Raw genomic sequence first — 14,945 nt, forward strand, 5'->3', positions numbered from 1 at the left:
GACTGCTGTACATTTGAGCTTTCGGCCAAAAGGCCTTCTTCTGAAGTAGGAAACGCACATATATTCACACAAGCACATCTCATACACAAACAACCACTGTCTTGGCTGTTGAGGCCAAACTGCATACAGCAACTGCACATCATAGGAGAAGCAATCTATTGGTGGTGGGTGACAGGATCAGGCTTGGGCGGGGAGGGGGAGGGATAGCTGGGTAGGAGAACATGCAGTGCTGCTTGTGAAAGTGTCCAGTGACATGGCAGGGACAGGGTTAGGCCGCTATACTTCCTTCATCATAAGAATAAACATGATATAAACAAACAAAAACGTGATGACTGGTCAGCAGCCATAGCTCTTGTACACTCCTGGAAATGGAAAAAAGAACACATTGACACCGGTGTGTAAGACTCACCATACTTGCTCTGGACACTGCAAGAGGGCTGTACAAGCAATGATCACACACACGGCACAGCGGACACACCAGGAACCACGGTGTTGGCCGTCGAATGGCGCTAGCTGCGCAGCATTTGTGCACAGCCGCCGTCAGTGTCAGCCAGTTTGCCGTGGTATACGGAGCTCCATCACAGTCTTTTAACACTGGTAGCATGCCGCGACAGCGTGGACGTGAAAAGTATGTGCAGTTGACGGACTTTGAGCTAGGGCGGGAGGCTGGGTGGATGTACCGCCGAATTGTTCAACACGTGGGGCGTGAGGTCTCCACAGTACATCGATGTTGTCGCCAGTGGTCGGCGGAAGATGCACGTGCCCGTCGACCTGGGACCGGACCACAGCGACGCACGGATGCACGCCAAGACCGTAGGATCCTACGCAGTGCCATAGGGGACCGCACCGCCACTTCCCAGCAAATTAGGGACACTGTTGCTCCTGGGGTATCGGCGAGGACCATTCGCAACCGTCTCCATGAAGCTGGGCTACGGTCCCGCACACCGTTACGCCGTCTTCCGCTCACGCCCCAACATTGTGCAGCCCGCCTCCAGTGGTGTCGCGACAGGCGTGAATGGAGGGACGAATGGAGACGTGTCGTCTTCAGCGATGAGAGTCGCTTCTGCCTTGGTGCCAATGATGGTAGTATGCGTGTTTGGCGCCGTGCAGGTGAGCGCCACAATCAGGACTGCATACGACCGAGGCACACAGGGCCAACACCCGGCATCATGGTGTGGGGAGCGATCTCCTACACTGGCCGTACACCTCTGGTGATCGTCGAGGGGACACTGAATAGTGCACGGTACATCCAAACCGTCATCAAACCCATCGCTCTACCATTCCTAGACCGGCAAGGGAACTTGCTGTTCCAACAGGACAATGCACGTCCGCATGTATCCCGTGCCACCCAACGTGCTCTAGAAGGTGTAAGTCAACTACCCTGGCCAGCAAGATCTCCGTATCTGTCCCCCATTGAGCATGTTTGGGACTGGATGAAGCGTCGTCTCACACGGTCTGCACGTCCAGCACGAACGCTGGTCCAACTGAGGCGCCAGGTGGAAATGGCATGGCAAGCCATTCCACAGGACTACATCCAGCATCTCTACGATCGTCTCCATGGGAGAATAGCAGCCTGCATTGCTGCGAAAGGTGGATATACACTGTACTAGTGCCGACATTGTGCATGCTCTGTTGCCTGTGTCTATGTGCCTGTGGTTCTGTCAGTGTGATCATGTGATGTATCTGACCCCAGGAATGTGTCAATAAAGTTTCCCCTTCCTGGGACAATGAATTCACGGTGTTCTTATTTCAATTTCTAGGAGTGTACATTGCTGTTGTTCCGCTCTTAGAAGTAGGTCCAATTTATGTATTATATTTATTGTTACTATGTCACTGTAAATGAAACTTTAAGACATTCTGATGTATTAACAGCCATCAGTGTTTTTGTTAATCATACCAGAGCTATGTAATTTTATTCCACCAAATTGTGTACAGTCACAGCCTTTGTAAGCGTTTCTTGTGCTCGGATTGTCTCGCTGTACATACGTATTATGGAAATGAATGACACTGCTTCCTGCTTCATAGTGAAACAGTACACCATTAATGGCTAGAAACAAGTTGTTTTTAATGTTTTTCACAAGATTACAAAGAAAAATTGGCTTTGACATTTTTCTTGGCTGGTGGGCAGCAGTTCAAAATCCGTTGTAACCTACAATTTTTTTGTTCAATTTGAATACATAAATCATTTAAATATGAAATTCATCAAATATACGAAGGCTGTTCAAAAAATAAGGTGACTTTTGAAATTGTGTGGGCAATGTACATTCGATTATTGATTTTTTTTTGTCCAAACATATGTTCACAATTTCAAGTGTACAGCATACTTCATTTGTTTTTGACAGACAGAAAGGTTAGAAGTGTTTCACAGCACTCTGTGATTTACAATTATTATAAAAAATGGAGCCAAGAATGTGCATCAAATTTTGTGTGAGAAATGGAATCAAATGTTCTAAGACACTTGAATTGTTGACAGTGTCATATGATGCATCTGTTCAAGTTTACAAGTGGTACAAGATCTTCTGATGTGGCCAAGAAGATGCCAATGACGAACCTGCTTTGGACGCCCCAGCGTTACAACAACAGATGACAACGTCGAAGCTGTGAAGAAAATTGTTTAATTGTTTTAGAAAATCGTCAAATTACTGTAAGAAGTTGCTGAGGATGTTAGCATATCAGTCAGCTTGCGTCGTGCAATTTTTTTTGGATGTTCTGGGCACAAGATGTGTGTCGGTAAAGTTTTTTCTGAAACTTCTCAATTTTGATCAGGAGCTCTTGAATGATGTCGATGATCCTGATTTGCTCAAAAGGGTCATAACTGGTGACGAAACATGGGTTTACGATTACAATGTCGAAACCAGATACAAATCGCCTCAATGTAAACATCCCGGAGAGCCAAGACTGAAAAAAAGCATACCAAGTTCAAGCAAATGTCAAAATCTTGCTCACTGTTTTTTTTTTCTTTCCATCACTCTTATTTTTCATTATAATGCTATGTTAGCTAAGATCAGATCACCGATGAAGCATATCACCTGTGTTTTACCATTATTTCCTCAAGTTCTAAACTTAAATGACATTCAATGCTATATTGTTCTCTGCTCATCTCTTTTTATGTCTTTACTGCAACTTTTCACGTCACTGCAGGTTAGTTGTATCAGGTGGCTGGCCAGTTCCATCCAAGTTAAATGCGCCAGTATAGCTGCTGTCCCGTATTATCGCTGAGTCAATGTACACACAACACACAGCATAAAATGTGTCCTCATTGTCATAATTGACTGCACTTGAGACAGCTTGGGTTCCGCTCCATGCGAAATGAAATCCAATGAGGTTTCAGCGTTTAATGTTTACATGAGGTCTAGTTTTATGGTAAACCAAGTAGGGATGCAGTCTAGAGTGGAACTGCTCAGCACACCACAGCCTAGTGATGAGTAGTCCTCCTCCAAATGCACAAAGTGTCTCACTGAGGCCTTTACAGATAAAATTACCCTCACAACCTTGTTCAGAAACAGATCTCCCTTGCCTTCTTTGCCTTGTCCCTCTAGACATATACTGCCTCCAACATTCCCACCATCAGGTCACAAATGATGACTTCCATCATGACTTGGTGCCACCAAGAAATGAGGCAATTGAACTACATTCTCCACCAGGGTTTCGACAACCTCTTGTTGTGTTCTGAAAGGAGGAATATCCTACCCACTATCCTTCCTAACACTCCCACAGTATTCCACCACTCACTGAACATACACATTATCCTTGTCAATCCCTACTCTATCCTTTCTTCCAATCCCTTGCCTCTTGGCTCATGTCTCTACAATAGATCTACATGCAAGACATGTCCCATACATCCTCCCACTATCACCTACCCCAGTTTGGTCACAGGCATCACCTATCTATCCCATCAAAGGCAGGGCTACCTATAAAAGTAATCATGTGATCTGCAAACTAAGCTGGCAACCACTGTGCTGCTTTCTACGTAAGCATGACAACCAACAAGCTGTCTGTCCGCATGAATGGCTACCAACAAACTGAAGCTGAGAGACAGCTGGAGCATACAGTTGCTGAACATCCTGCTCAACACAAAATTCATAGCTTCAACTACTACTTCACAGCCTGCACCATCCGGATCCTTCCTATAAACACCAGCTTTTCTGAATTGCACAGGTGTGAAATCTCTCTGCAATATATAGTGAAACCCCTATTTTATGTTTTTGTGTGGTTCAGGCTTTAAAAATGCAAAACTGAGGAAAATGTTAACACCCCCCCCCCCCCCCAAAAAAATGAGCAAAATCACTGTAATTGGCATATGTGATTAAAAATCACAGTCCTCTCCATTACTTTGTATACAATCTGTCTAAGTGGGGAAATTAAATGTACAAAACAATGTTTATACAATAATTTGTGGCAATGAATTTAATCAGTTCCTAAAAAAATCAAAGATGTGTAACAGCAAGTAAAAACTCAAACTCATCAACAAACTGAAACTGGTATCTGGGTACAAGGTAATCTAGCTATTTTTCGACATTCTATGACCGCAAATTACATGTTCAAACACGCATTTTTGAGAGATCATCCTATGTGTTCACCCAGAAAAAAGTAAAAATTGATGAACATGGTGAATTAAACCAAAAACGTCACAGCAGCTTAGCAGTTAAGCCCTAAGCATAAATGTGGACATCTGCTTAATGACATATTTTGTCACTGTTGCTCTTATTGTTTACCGTTTTTCTTATGAGCTGCACTTCATATTCTGACCACCATTAAAGTGTTATTTTAGGCTTGTTGAGAGAAACAAAGATGTGAAAAAATGAGTTTACTTTCTCAATTGATGTTATAAGCTTATTATAGTCAGCTTGGTGAGTTTCTGCATACTGTGTAAAATGTTAGTTTGAAAGAAAGCTCAAGTGCTACAGTTTCATTTCATGCCCTCTGTCACTGATGCCAATCTTTATGAGCTACAGTGTGTGGTGCAAAGTATATGCATGATTAGTGTACGTAGTTGTTGCAACTGTATCATATCAGATTTGAACATTAAAGTCTTTAAAATGTGCTATCGCAAAACACTTGTTCTATTTCCATGTGACATCTCTGTCATAGCACATAATTTGCACAAAAAGTGTATTTTCAGCACTTCACAAAATGCTTTCCCCCCAACCTGCACTGCCGATGCTGAAGGGTCACACCCCCTTTACACACATCCAGTAGGTGAGCTCATTTTGCGTGTATTGGTGGCTGCACTGGCTACTGCTTTACTTAACAAGTCACCAGCCAATAACAGTTCACTAGCCTGAAATGGTTGATGTTTCCTCGATTATGATTGAGCATATTCTTCAAGACTCAGACTTCAAATTTAAAAGATGCTGAACACTGTATATGGGAAATATGTGAAAAACGATGAGACTGAATTATAAGTGGCACAAAAGGTGGTGGCTGGGACTCTTCATCAAATATTGGCTCAGTCTGGAATGCTTCACGTTGACTGTCTTGTTTTTCCTTTACCGCAGCAACCTTGCAGTAGTTTTATCATAACTGCATGTTGCAAATTGTGCTGGCAACACCGATCATGGATTTTATCAGCATTTCCTATCTCACATCTCCCCTCTCCTCAATGGCCAAAGATATTCCCCTAATTCCATCGCCTGTGGTGCAAACCATATGTCATTTGAGCCACTTGTAACTTGTTTAATGACATCAAATGTCAATTGGAAGAAAATGAGATGAAGTCAAGCAAGACATTGAGTATGAACTTATTATCGAGATAAACCTTAGTTGGACAAAATGTAAAATGGAAGACTTTTTAGCATTGATCTTTTGGGTTTTTCACAGGGGCTACGTATTTATCAGAGAAAGCAAAATCGAAGTTCCACTGTATCCTGCATTCTTGTAATCGCCCCCTTGCCTCAGCCTCTGCTACTCTCTGTCCTTCACTCACCTGTCATCTTCCCTGCTCCAACTCCATCACTACACACACAGCCACTTCTCTCTTTTTCTATCCCCCCACCCCCACCCCAAGCTGCTGTCCCCAAATCCCTACCATGTATCTGCATGCTCCCAGAAGCATCACTGCACCCTCCTCTACCCCTTTGCTACTATCTCTTCCCCCCTCCCTGCCGCAGCTGCCTCCTTATACTCACCACCAACAGACCCGTTCTCCCATCGAGTGCAGTTTCTGCACGCAATTTGGCCTCAGAGGCCGGAGATGGAAGTTGTGTGTGTGTGTTTTCTACTTTAGAAGAAGGACTTTTGACTGAAGCTCAAAGGAATAGCAGTATTTTTGCTGTGCCAGTCTGTGAGTCACCGCCTCCTCTATACAGTCAGAAGCAATTTATCAATTTCACAAAAATAAAACACATTTGAATATGCACTTGTAAACAATGCCAGTATGAAACAAAGTACATCTGCAATCCAAAGTTGCATATAACCCACATGATAAAATTGCTAAATGCTAAGGAAAATTCTACAGAATGTAAATAATTCTACAGAATGTAAATAATTTAGGTGTAAAAGAGACCACTCATCGAATAGCACAAGCATTGAGATGCTGACAGCCACAAGCACAAGAGAATGAAAACTTGCTAGGTTTCAGAAGAAATTCTTTGATGAGCTAAAGTACATGCATATGTGTGCGTGCCACCCCTCACCCCCCCCCCCCCCCCCCCTCCCCACACACACACACCTCTGTGACTTTACATTGTACTGGTTGGAAAACAATTCTGGGATTGACGTTTGGCGGATGGACCAAGGTGGGGTGCAGGATGTGTCAGGTGGGGTGGGTAGGGGAAGAAAGATATGGGGGCAGGAAGAGGCATTGGGAATGGGTAGCTAAGGGCTTGGAGAAAAGCAGCAGGTTTGCTGGTTAGGAATGTGGGTGGGAGGCAGACATGTGCATGGGCTAAGCACGTGATATACAGGTACTGGAGATGATAAGATGCAGTGCACGATGATGATGATGATGATGATATGGAGATGTGGATTGGAAGGCATGGCAGGATGGAGGGAGATGAAACTGTTCAGTAGAGGGTGTGGAGACAGCGAGTTACTGGAAGTGAGGACATCCTACCCAACGTCTTTCCCACCATTCCTAAAGTGGAATTCCATCGTCCGCCCAACCTGCACAACATCCTTGTCCATCCCTTTGCCACTTACACTCCCAACTTCTTGCCACAAATGTCATATGCCTGTAGAAGACTTGCCTGATTCATCTACCCAGCACTTCCCACTCAAGTCCTGTCACAGGTTTATACTATTCCATCAAAGACAGTGCCACCTGTGAAAGTAGCCATGTTTTATACAGTAGTGGAAATCAGTATAAAGGGATGGATATTTGTACGAAAACTACTACTGTCAGTTGGCATAGTTGCACACAGTGTATATGCAATAGGATGAGATCCAATACACTGACAAATGCAGTCAAATGGTATCACATTTGATGTCAGTAGCACAGTACATAACAAAATATCAGTGATTAATGTGGTAGAGAATGAAACTCGACATAAAGGCAGTTGGCCTCGTGTGGTGTTACTGTGTGCATACATGCCTTTCCTGCTAATAATAAAAAAAAAAAGAGACACCATTAGTGACAATGCATATTGTGTACATAAACCATGAATGTAACATAGCTGTGCGGAAAACATTTATCATGCGACGAAAAAGCAAAAACTAAAGTGTACAAGGAAATGGTGCACTCCAATCATCAAATCACCAAGAAGTTGAAGCATTCAAGTGCAGTGATTTATTACTTCACTATATTCAGTACATAATATGGACAAAATGGAAAATGTGGACAATGTAGAAAATTATCCGAGGCATCAATATGGTTACTTCAGTACAAAGCAAGGGCCAACAACCAGCATTCATCTGAACTTGTTGCTGATTTACAGTTGCCAGAAGCTGCCAAACCTGAATGACATATTTTGTCAAATGGCAAAACATCTTGCATTCAAGAAATGACTGCAGAAATATGCTCTAACAGCTGAACATAAACAGGCTAGCTTGGAGCTTGCTGAAAAACACACATCACTGACTCTGGAATGGGATAAAAGTAATTAAAAGAAGCTTAATTTAGGTGGTCTGCATGGATTTCAATATGATTGACATGATCTGAGAACAGAGCAGCAGGTAAGAATGAGCAGAAATTTTAGTGGTGGAAGTGTTATGATTTAGGCAGCATTCTACACAAAAGATAAATTGCAACACATTGTTTCAGTGTACACTAGAATGAACTCTAATATGTACACTGAGATGCTAGAACTAGAATGTATGATGACCTATGGGACAAAAGTCTAAAGTTTTAACATGGCAATGCATCTGTGCAGATTCCTGCACAACCAAGAAGGGTTTGGAGGCAATGGTATCAATCTCCTGTCCTTGCCTGCATGCGACCTGTATTTAGACACCATGTAAAATGTTTATGGAACATTCGCAAGGCATGTTTATCGCAATGGAACGCAATTTGAGACCATATGTGAGCTGAAATGAGTGATACAAGAAGAGTGGGCAGCACCTGCACTACAAGAGCTACAAAACCTAACACAATCAATGCCAAAGAGAATTTTGAGGTATTTAGGAAGAACAGAGGTTAGGCAAAGTACTAATAATGCATTTACACAACAGGACAGTGAGGGCCTTTATATCAGTTTCCATCCAGGAAATGCAAACATCTTATTTTATTACTCAAGTTATGAAAGAAACTATGTAGTTCCATCATGACTGTTTATGTCTTATATGCAACTACTACTTTCATAATAAATTTGATGTGGGAATGGATCAAACACTGTGTATTACTTTTGTGTGAACCCTGCCTTTATACTGATTTCCTCTACTGTACCAACTCTGTTGCGAACAATGCACATCTGTTTGTACCAGCACAACAACCACCCAGCTGTTCACCAGGATGAAAGGCCACCTCACAGTGGCATAATAGACTCCTGAGCACAACATGTTTTGAGTTCAATGGACGCTTTACAGCCCATGCCATTTTGGAGCCTTCCCTCCAGCACCAGATTTTCTGAACTATACACGCGGGACTTACTCTTGCAACACATCCTTCACTCCAGAAACCCTCCTGGCCTCAATCTCTGCTGACTCACTGTCCTCATATCCTCTACCCAACAGTCACCCTCCTCCCCTCCCGCCCGTCACTATGTCTAAAGCCACTCCTCCATATCATCTTAACTATGCACCACATCTCGCTGGCTCTGGTACACATTATCACATGCCTAGCTGTCCATTTGCCACTCCTTCCTGTATTCCTAGCCAGCAAACCTGTTGCCTCTCTTTGAGCCACTAGCTACCCATCTGTAATGCTTCTCCCCAATTTTTCTCCCTCAACACACCTCATGCAAGATAAACCCCGTCCCACCCTAGTCCACCTACCAAAATGCAATCCTAGCAAGCATGTTTTCATTCTCTTTTGTATGTGCATATCAACAACTCATCACTTCTGCTATTAGGTGTGTAGCCTCCTTCACTCTTAAATTATTTTCTAAGTACTAGCTGGTCATGATACACTGGCAGCATAATTTAAGGTAACAACTGTGGCAAACTCGGAGCCCTAATCTGTCTCAAAGTAGTTGTGGAAGGGTGTAAAATAGAGAAAAATCACTAGAAGGTTACCTAGTGTGACGCAAGGAGGGAAAGTATAAAATAATTTTAACAACAATATTAAACTCAAAGTGAGGCACAAATAAATGAAAATAGATTTACAAAAGACATGGTTTTCATTACATATATCTCAGTACATGCAGTAGAGTGTCTTATGTTTAATATCTGAATTAAAATGAAAAGAGACGATGATCTTACACAACATACTGGGTCCAAATTACAGAGATGAAATCTACACTTTAAAAAATTCATACCAAAAATATACTACAAAGTAGAAAAAATTTGACACAAATTGTAAAACCAGAGTTTGTTTTTATCATCATACAAGGAATGAATTACTCTAAATGAACAAAATGTGTCTCCACCATATGTGATTCAAAACCAAAACAACAATGCCATGGCATATAAACATTTGGGTATACAATAAGATGCACAAAACTGAAACAGTTTTAGAAGTTCTATAGGCTTTCTACAGAACTTTCTGCATGTGGCTATAAGAAGATCACAGAGAGAGAGAGAGAGAGAGAGAGAGAGAGAGAGAGAGAGAGAGAGAGAGAGCACTAAAATAAGAACAATTGTCGTAATGGTTGTAAGCTATCATGATCATTACATGGCTGACTAATGAATTATTATTATTATTATTATTATTATTATTATTATTATTATAAATAGCAATAGCAGTGCTATAAAAAGAAGAACAAGAAATTACCTCTGCTGTTAGCTCCTTTGTCAAGTCACACTGAAGCATATTTTCCTGTGCAACATATGTAAAAAGATCAGTAACTATGTCAGTGCATAGACTCTTCAAGAGATATTTTGTTAACTGTTGCTGTAAATCTTTGTCATTAAAAGAGCGCAGCCCTTTTTCAAATAATCGTACATCAATCAACAGATTGTTCAGTTTCTCTTGTAATTCACTATGGGTTTTTCGACGATTCTGTGCAGTAGAAGCCATGCTGCTTTCAAATATTTTCTGGGCTGCTGCTTCAGCCTGGTTGTTTAAGGTACTGTAGAACAATAGCAATTTAATAATTTGCTATTTTAAGGAACCAATCTTCAAATATAAGATATTTCTTTACAGTAACAGACATCAGATGCATCACGAAAATGTAAACTCTTGCTGGAGAACAAATTTAACTCAAGACATTACATAAATGTTCAAATATCAACATTGTACATAAAATTATGATAAGGCAATAGCCTGCTGGCAGGATGTATTTGACTATTTTGTTACCTACACATTACAGCTTTGTTTACAAAAAGAAACATGTGGGGCCATATAAAATATATATACTGAAATAAACTCAACTTTCTCTAACACATCAGTCACCTGTAGAATACATATTTCAGGTGGGTCCTGAAAGGAGTATGGGCTAGCCTGCTGGCCACCAAGCAGAGTCCAGGTCACACCACTAGCCACCAGGAGACATCAGATATGCCCCTAGAGGTCACAACATACACAGACTAGTATACTGAACACAGACATGGGACAAACTAGTGCACAGAGTTTTCTGCCAAAGGTAGCCCCACTCAAGGTTGCACACACACCACAGGAGGCAGTCTTCACCGAGTAAGAGCTGAGAGTAAACATTCTTCCACAATTAGGGGCTTACTCCAGTGCATCCAGGAAGATGCATCACAGTCCACTGCCATTACACTGCTGATTCTTCCTCCCGGAGCAACCACTACACTCCAGACCATTACCAGGCCATGTGTGACCTACGAAGTTGTATCAAAAGTCTGGATATATAAATCATACAGGTTGTTGATTTTGGCTGTAATAAACTCTGAAACTCTCACCTGTTGTGGACATCGACTGCAAATGATTATATCAAACTCTAGAAAATATAACTGATATACTTGTTTATTTTCTTATCTATGTTGACAGCCAAATTCAGGCTGGTTTAAGTAATTTTCCATATCGGCTTTCTGACAGACTAGTTAGTGGCGATATTCATGTTGTTCTATTAGAATTGGCCTTCTGCCAAGAGCTATTTTGTGATCTGAGTATTTAGTCCGAATTTTTTTGTTATTGTTGTAATTCGGCCATCAGCCAATTATTGTTCCTTATTTCAGCCTTGAGCCATGGTCACCACCACTATAAAGGAATCTGTGTTTACTGGCAGGAAATTAACTTTGTTTCTTTACATTCTGAGAACTGTTCTTGTCCACTGATTGTAGATATGATGTATCAATCAATACAATGTAGTGATACACCCAACTCCTTGAATAAGGAGTATCACATCCTTAAATACATATGTCAGAGAAAAGATGTTAGTGACAGTAGTCAATAAGTGGTGAGCACCCCACTGTTGGGAGGTGCTTATAATCATAGGTGCTGATACCACAGCTAACAATCCAGTGACTGTATGGAAGGGGGTAATAGTCACACGACCCTACCTACTGAGATGGAGATAAAGAGTTCCATGGAAAGGGCAGTGGGGAAAAAAAGAGCTCCATGAAACCTAAGAATGTGAAATGTCACAGACAAAGAATGTATTGCAACTGAACTTTGAATAATAGCTCTGTTATATACATAGCACAGAGAGGCAGTATATGAATTGGTAGCTGTCCCCATATATCACGTATTAAGTTGTAATTTTGAAGACAATATAAGAAGGTGAATTGAATCTCCCTTCTTATTTATGTCAAGGAGTGAATGAGAATGACTAATTTTCAATTTTCAGCTGTTTTATCTGCAGTCTGTAAGCAGGAAGTCTGAACAAAGTTAATAATATTTGACAGCGACCAAACGTTCAGTAACCAACATTCATTGTATATAAGAGGAGTGTTCATGTGGCAATTTATTTAAGGCTTGGTGCATGAAGTGAAGTATAACAAACCGTCATGCAGGCCACAACAACCTGAAACACTTCAACAATTAGGCATACATCTGGTGATGTCATTAAGCATGGCACAGAGTGATACGTCTATTGGTGCTAAGTCACCTGGGTAAGCAGCAGCAGCATTTTTTAGGACTGTCGCAGACCATCTCGGCCACACTTTATGCCAGCTGATATGTATCATGTGCTCTCCTGTGGACTAATTTATAGCGACCTTTTGAAACTTGCTGAATCCATGGACACTGATTTGGACTCTCTTATTCCCGAGGGTTGACATTTGGCTTCATAACAGACACTTCTATACTCCTAATGCAGTGCAGAATCCATTCTCCACTTCACTACATTTTGCCTGCTGTGTGTGCACCAACAGCATGTGTGGGTAGTGATAGCGGTTCATATTAAGAGAAATTCCCAGCATGACAAAGTTACAATGCTTTCCAGCATTGTAGTGGAGTGCTCATAAGAATGCACCAGTGTAATAGATTATTTGCAGAGAAAGAGAAAGAGAGAAAGAGAGAGAGAGAGAGAGAGAGAGAGAGAATCACCAGCGTGCTCTGTGTCTCTGTCCCACACCTCATTCTCCTACTGTTGCCTACCCTGGTAACTGGCTATGCTGTAATGAGTGCTACACCATACCACTGTTTATGCTCCTGACTCTCCTTAGCAGCATTTACATCTTGGAAAACTACTGCTGTCACTTCTTAACTAAATACTTTTTGTATTTGCTTTATGCCACCCATCGTGAACAGTACACTGGCTAAGTAACCTTCCATACCTAAACTAAGATGAAAATCCACACTAAATGATCCATATGGACCTCTATGCATGTTACAGGCAGACATGGGAGGACGACACTATTGACTGAAGCGTCATATGGTACACTGCTCCTTGGCTACTGTGTTCTGCCCCACCGGCTGCCTTCTTATGTGCACATCATTATAAATGTTTAAGTTAATCAGTAAATTTCCAGAGTACTTTAATTGCCATCTCTAGAAGTATTTTTATCTTCTTCATTCAAGAAGTGTCAGGATGTTTTATTTACTGTGATTTATTAGTATCTGATTAGTGTGGTGGAAAAAGCAGACTTACAACATTTACTTATATCTATTCCCAACCCAACCCTTTCCACTCTCTTGCCCTAACTGTCAACAGATCCTTTTAATTATCCATTCCTTATCTCAATAAATTTATGTCCTAAACATTTTACTCCATTTTCCCATTTTTTCATTCAGTCCCTGCAGTTTGGTAGCTGATATCCCCTCAATCCGGAGTTTCCGCACTGCCACCCACAGACATATTACTCTCCTCCTGCCTCCTGGTGCTTCCCTAACCCTCCTGGTACCATAAATCTTACCATCTCTCCCCCACTAACATACTATATTCCTTTCTGTTACATCTCTTACATCCACATGTCCATGTTAATATTCATTAACAGTGTTGCTATGGCCCATAGAGGCAAGTGCACAACAGGTAGTACGATTAATAGAGGAGATAAAGAGTTGATCCAAGGGAGAGTTGTACATTTTACCAGGGGTTTGTTTACTACGCACAAGAGCATTATGAAACTGCTTGTCCAACTTCAGTGGCAGATCACAAAAAAGTATAGTTTATTCTGGATAGGTGCTCTGTTAAAAATCTGGTAATATATGTTTCAGGATGAGTCAAGCAACACCGCACAAGATTACCATGAAGGAAAGTAACAGAAAACTGAGCTATATGGAGGCTTATTGGCAGTTGTTCTTCAAATACTCCGTTCACAAATTCAAAGGTAAGAGGGAAATAGTAGTGGTACACACTTGAGTGGCTTGCGGAAAACTGACATTGTACGGGAAGAATAAAATCTAAGCTCTGATTATGATTATCTGATCTTTCTGTGTGCCTATGTGCCACACAAGGTACATCTGTGAGTGAGTGACTGAATTTCTCCGTCTTTTTTGCCAGTTATTTCTGTCTTGAAATTTTCATTTTATAATGAAAGGATCCTTCCCTAATTTCATATCCTTTCCTACTGTGTGTGTGCTTATTCATCACCAATGTTTCTTCTCTCAGTTCATCCACTGCTTCACATCCCAGAAATGAAATTCTAAGGTGTCCATGCAAGACCACTCATCAAAAAACAAAAAATTAGTTATTTTTACAAAAAATAATTATTTTTATTTGTCTCAGAAGATTTTTCATCTGGAATGTTTTAAATTACTTGGTAGCATATGAATTTGCTGTGTCTCCCTTAATAGTTCAAAAAACCATTCTTTACTTTATAGCATGGCAAATTCCCAATGGAACTATTCCAGTTTAATACTTTTCTACAAAGTGTGTCTTCTATAACTAAATTCCAGAAAAACTATGACTCATCTGTGTGGTCTCCCAGATAAAGTCACTGGACAAAATATTAGTCATACTTTAAAAGAGGTCATCGGCCACAGTAGAATGTCACTGTAAATGGTGTAGAGCTGATACCAATTCTTCACTACAGATATACACTGAAGCACCAAAGACACTGGTATA

General features: G+C 41.2%; 1 protein-coding gene across 1 annotated transcript in view; it reads right to left on the reverse strand.

Moving 5' to 3' along the window:
• Positions 1–14,945, reverse strand: part of LOC126354615 (E3 UFM1-protein ligase 1 homolog) — a 54,394-nt gene that overhangs the window by 5,594 nt on the left and 33,855 nt on the right. Inside the window, exon 10 of the mRNA XM_050004374.1 lies at positions 10,307–10,604. Coding sequence (XP_049860331.1) covers positions 10,307–10,604 — 298 coding nt within the window. The remainder of the gene's footprint in view (positions 1–10,306; positions 10,605–14,945) is intronic.

This window comes from Schistocerca gregaria, chromosome 3 (genome assembly GCF_023897955.1).
Source record: "Schistocerca gregaria isolate iqSchGreg1 chromosome 3, iqSchGreg1.2, whole genome shotgun sequence".
Taxonomy (NCBI): Eukaryota; Metazoa; Arthropoda; class Insecta; order Orthoptera; family Acrididae; genus Schistocerca; species Schistocerca gregaria.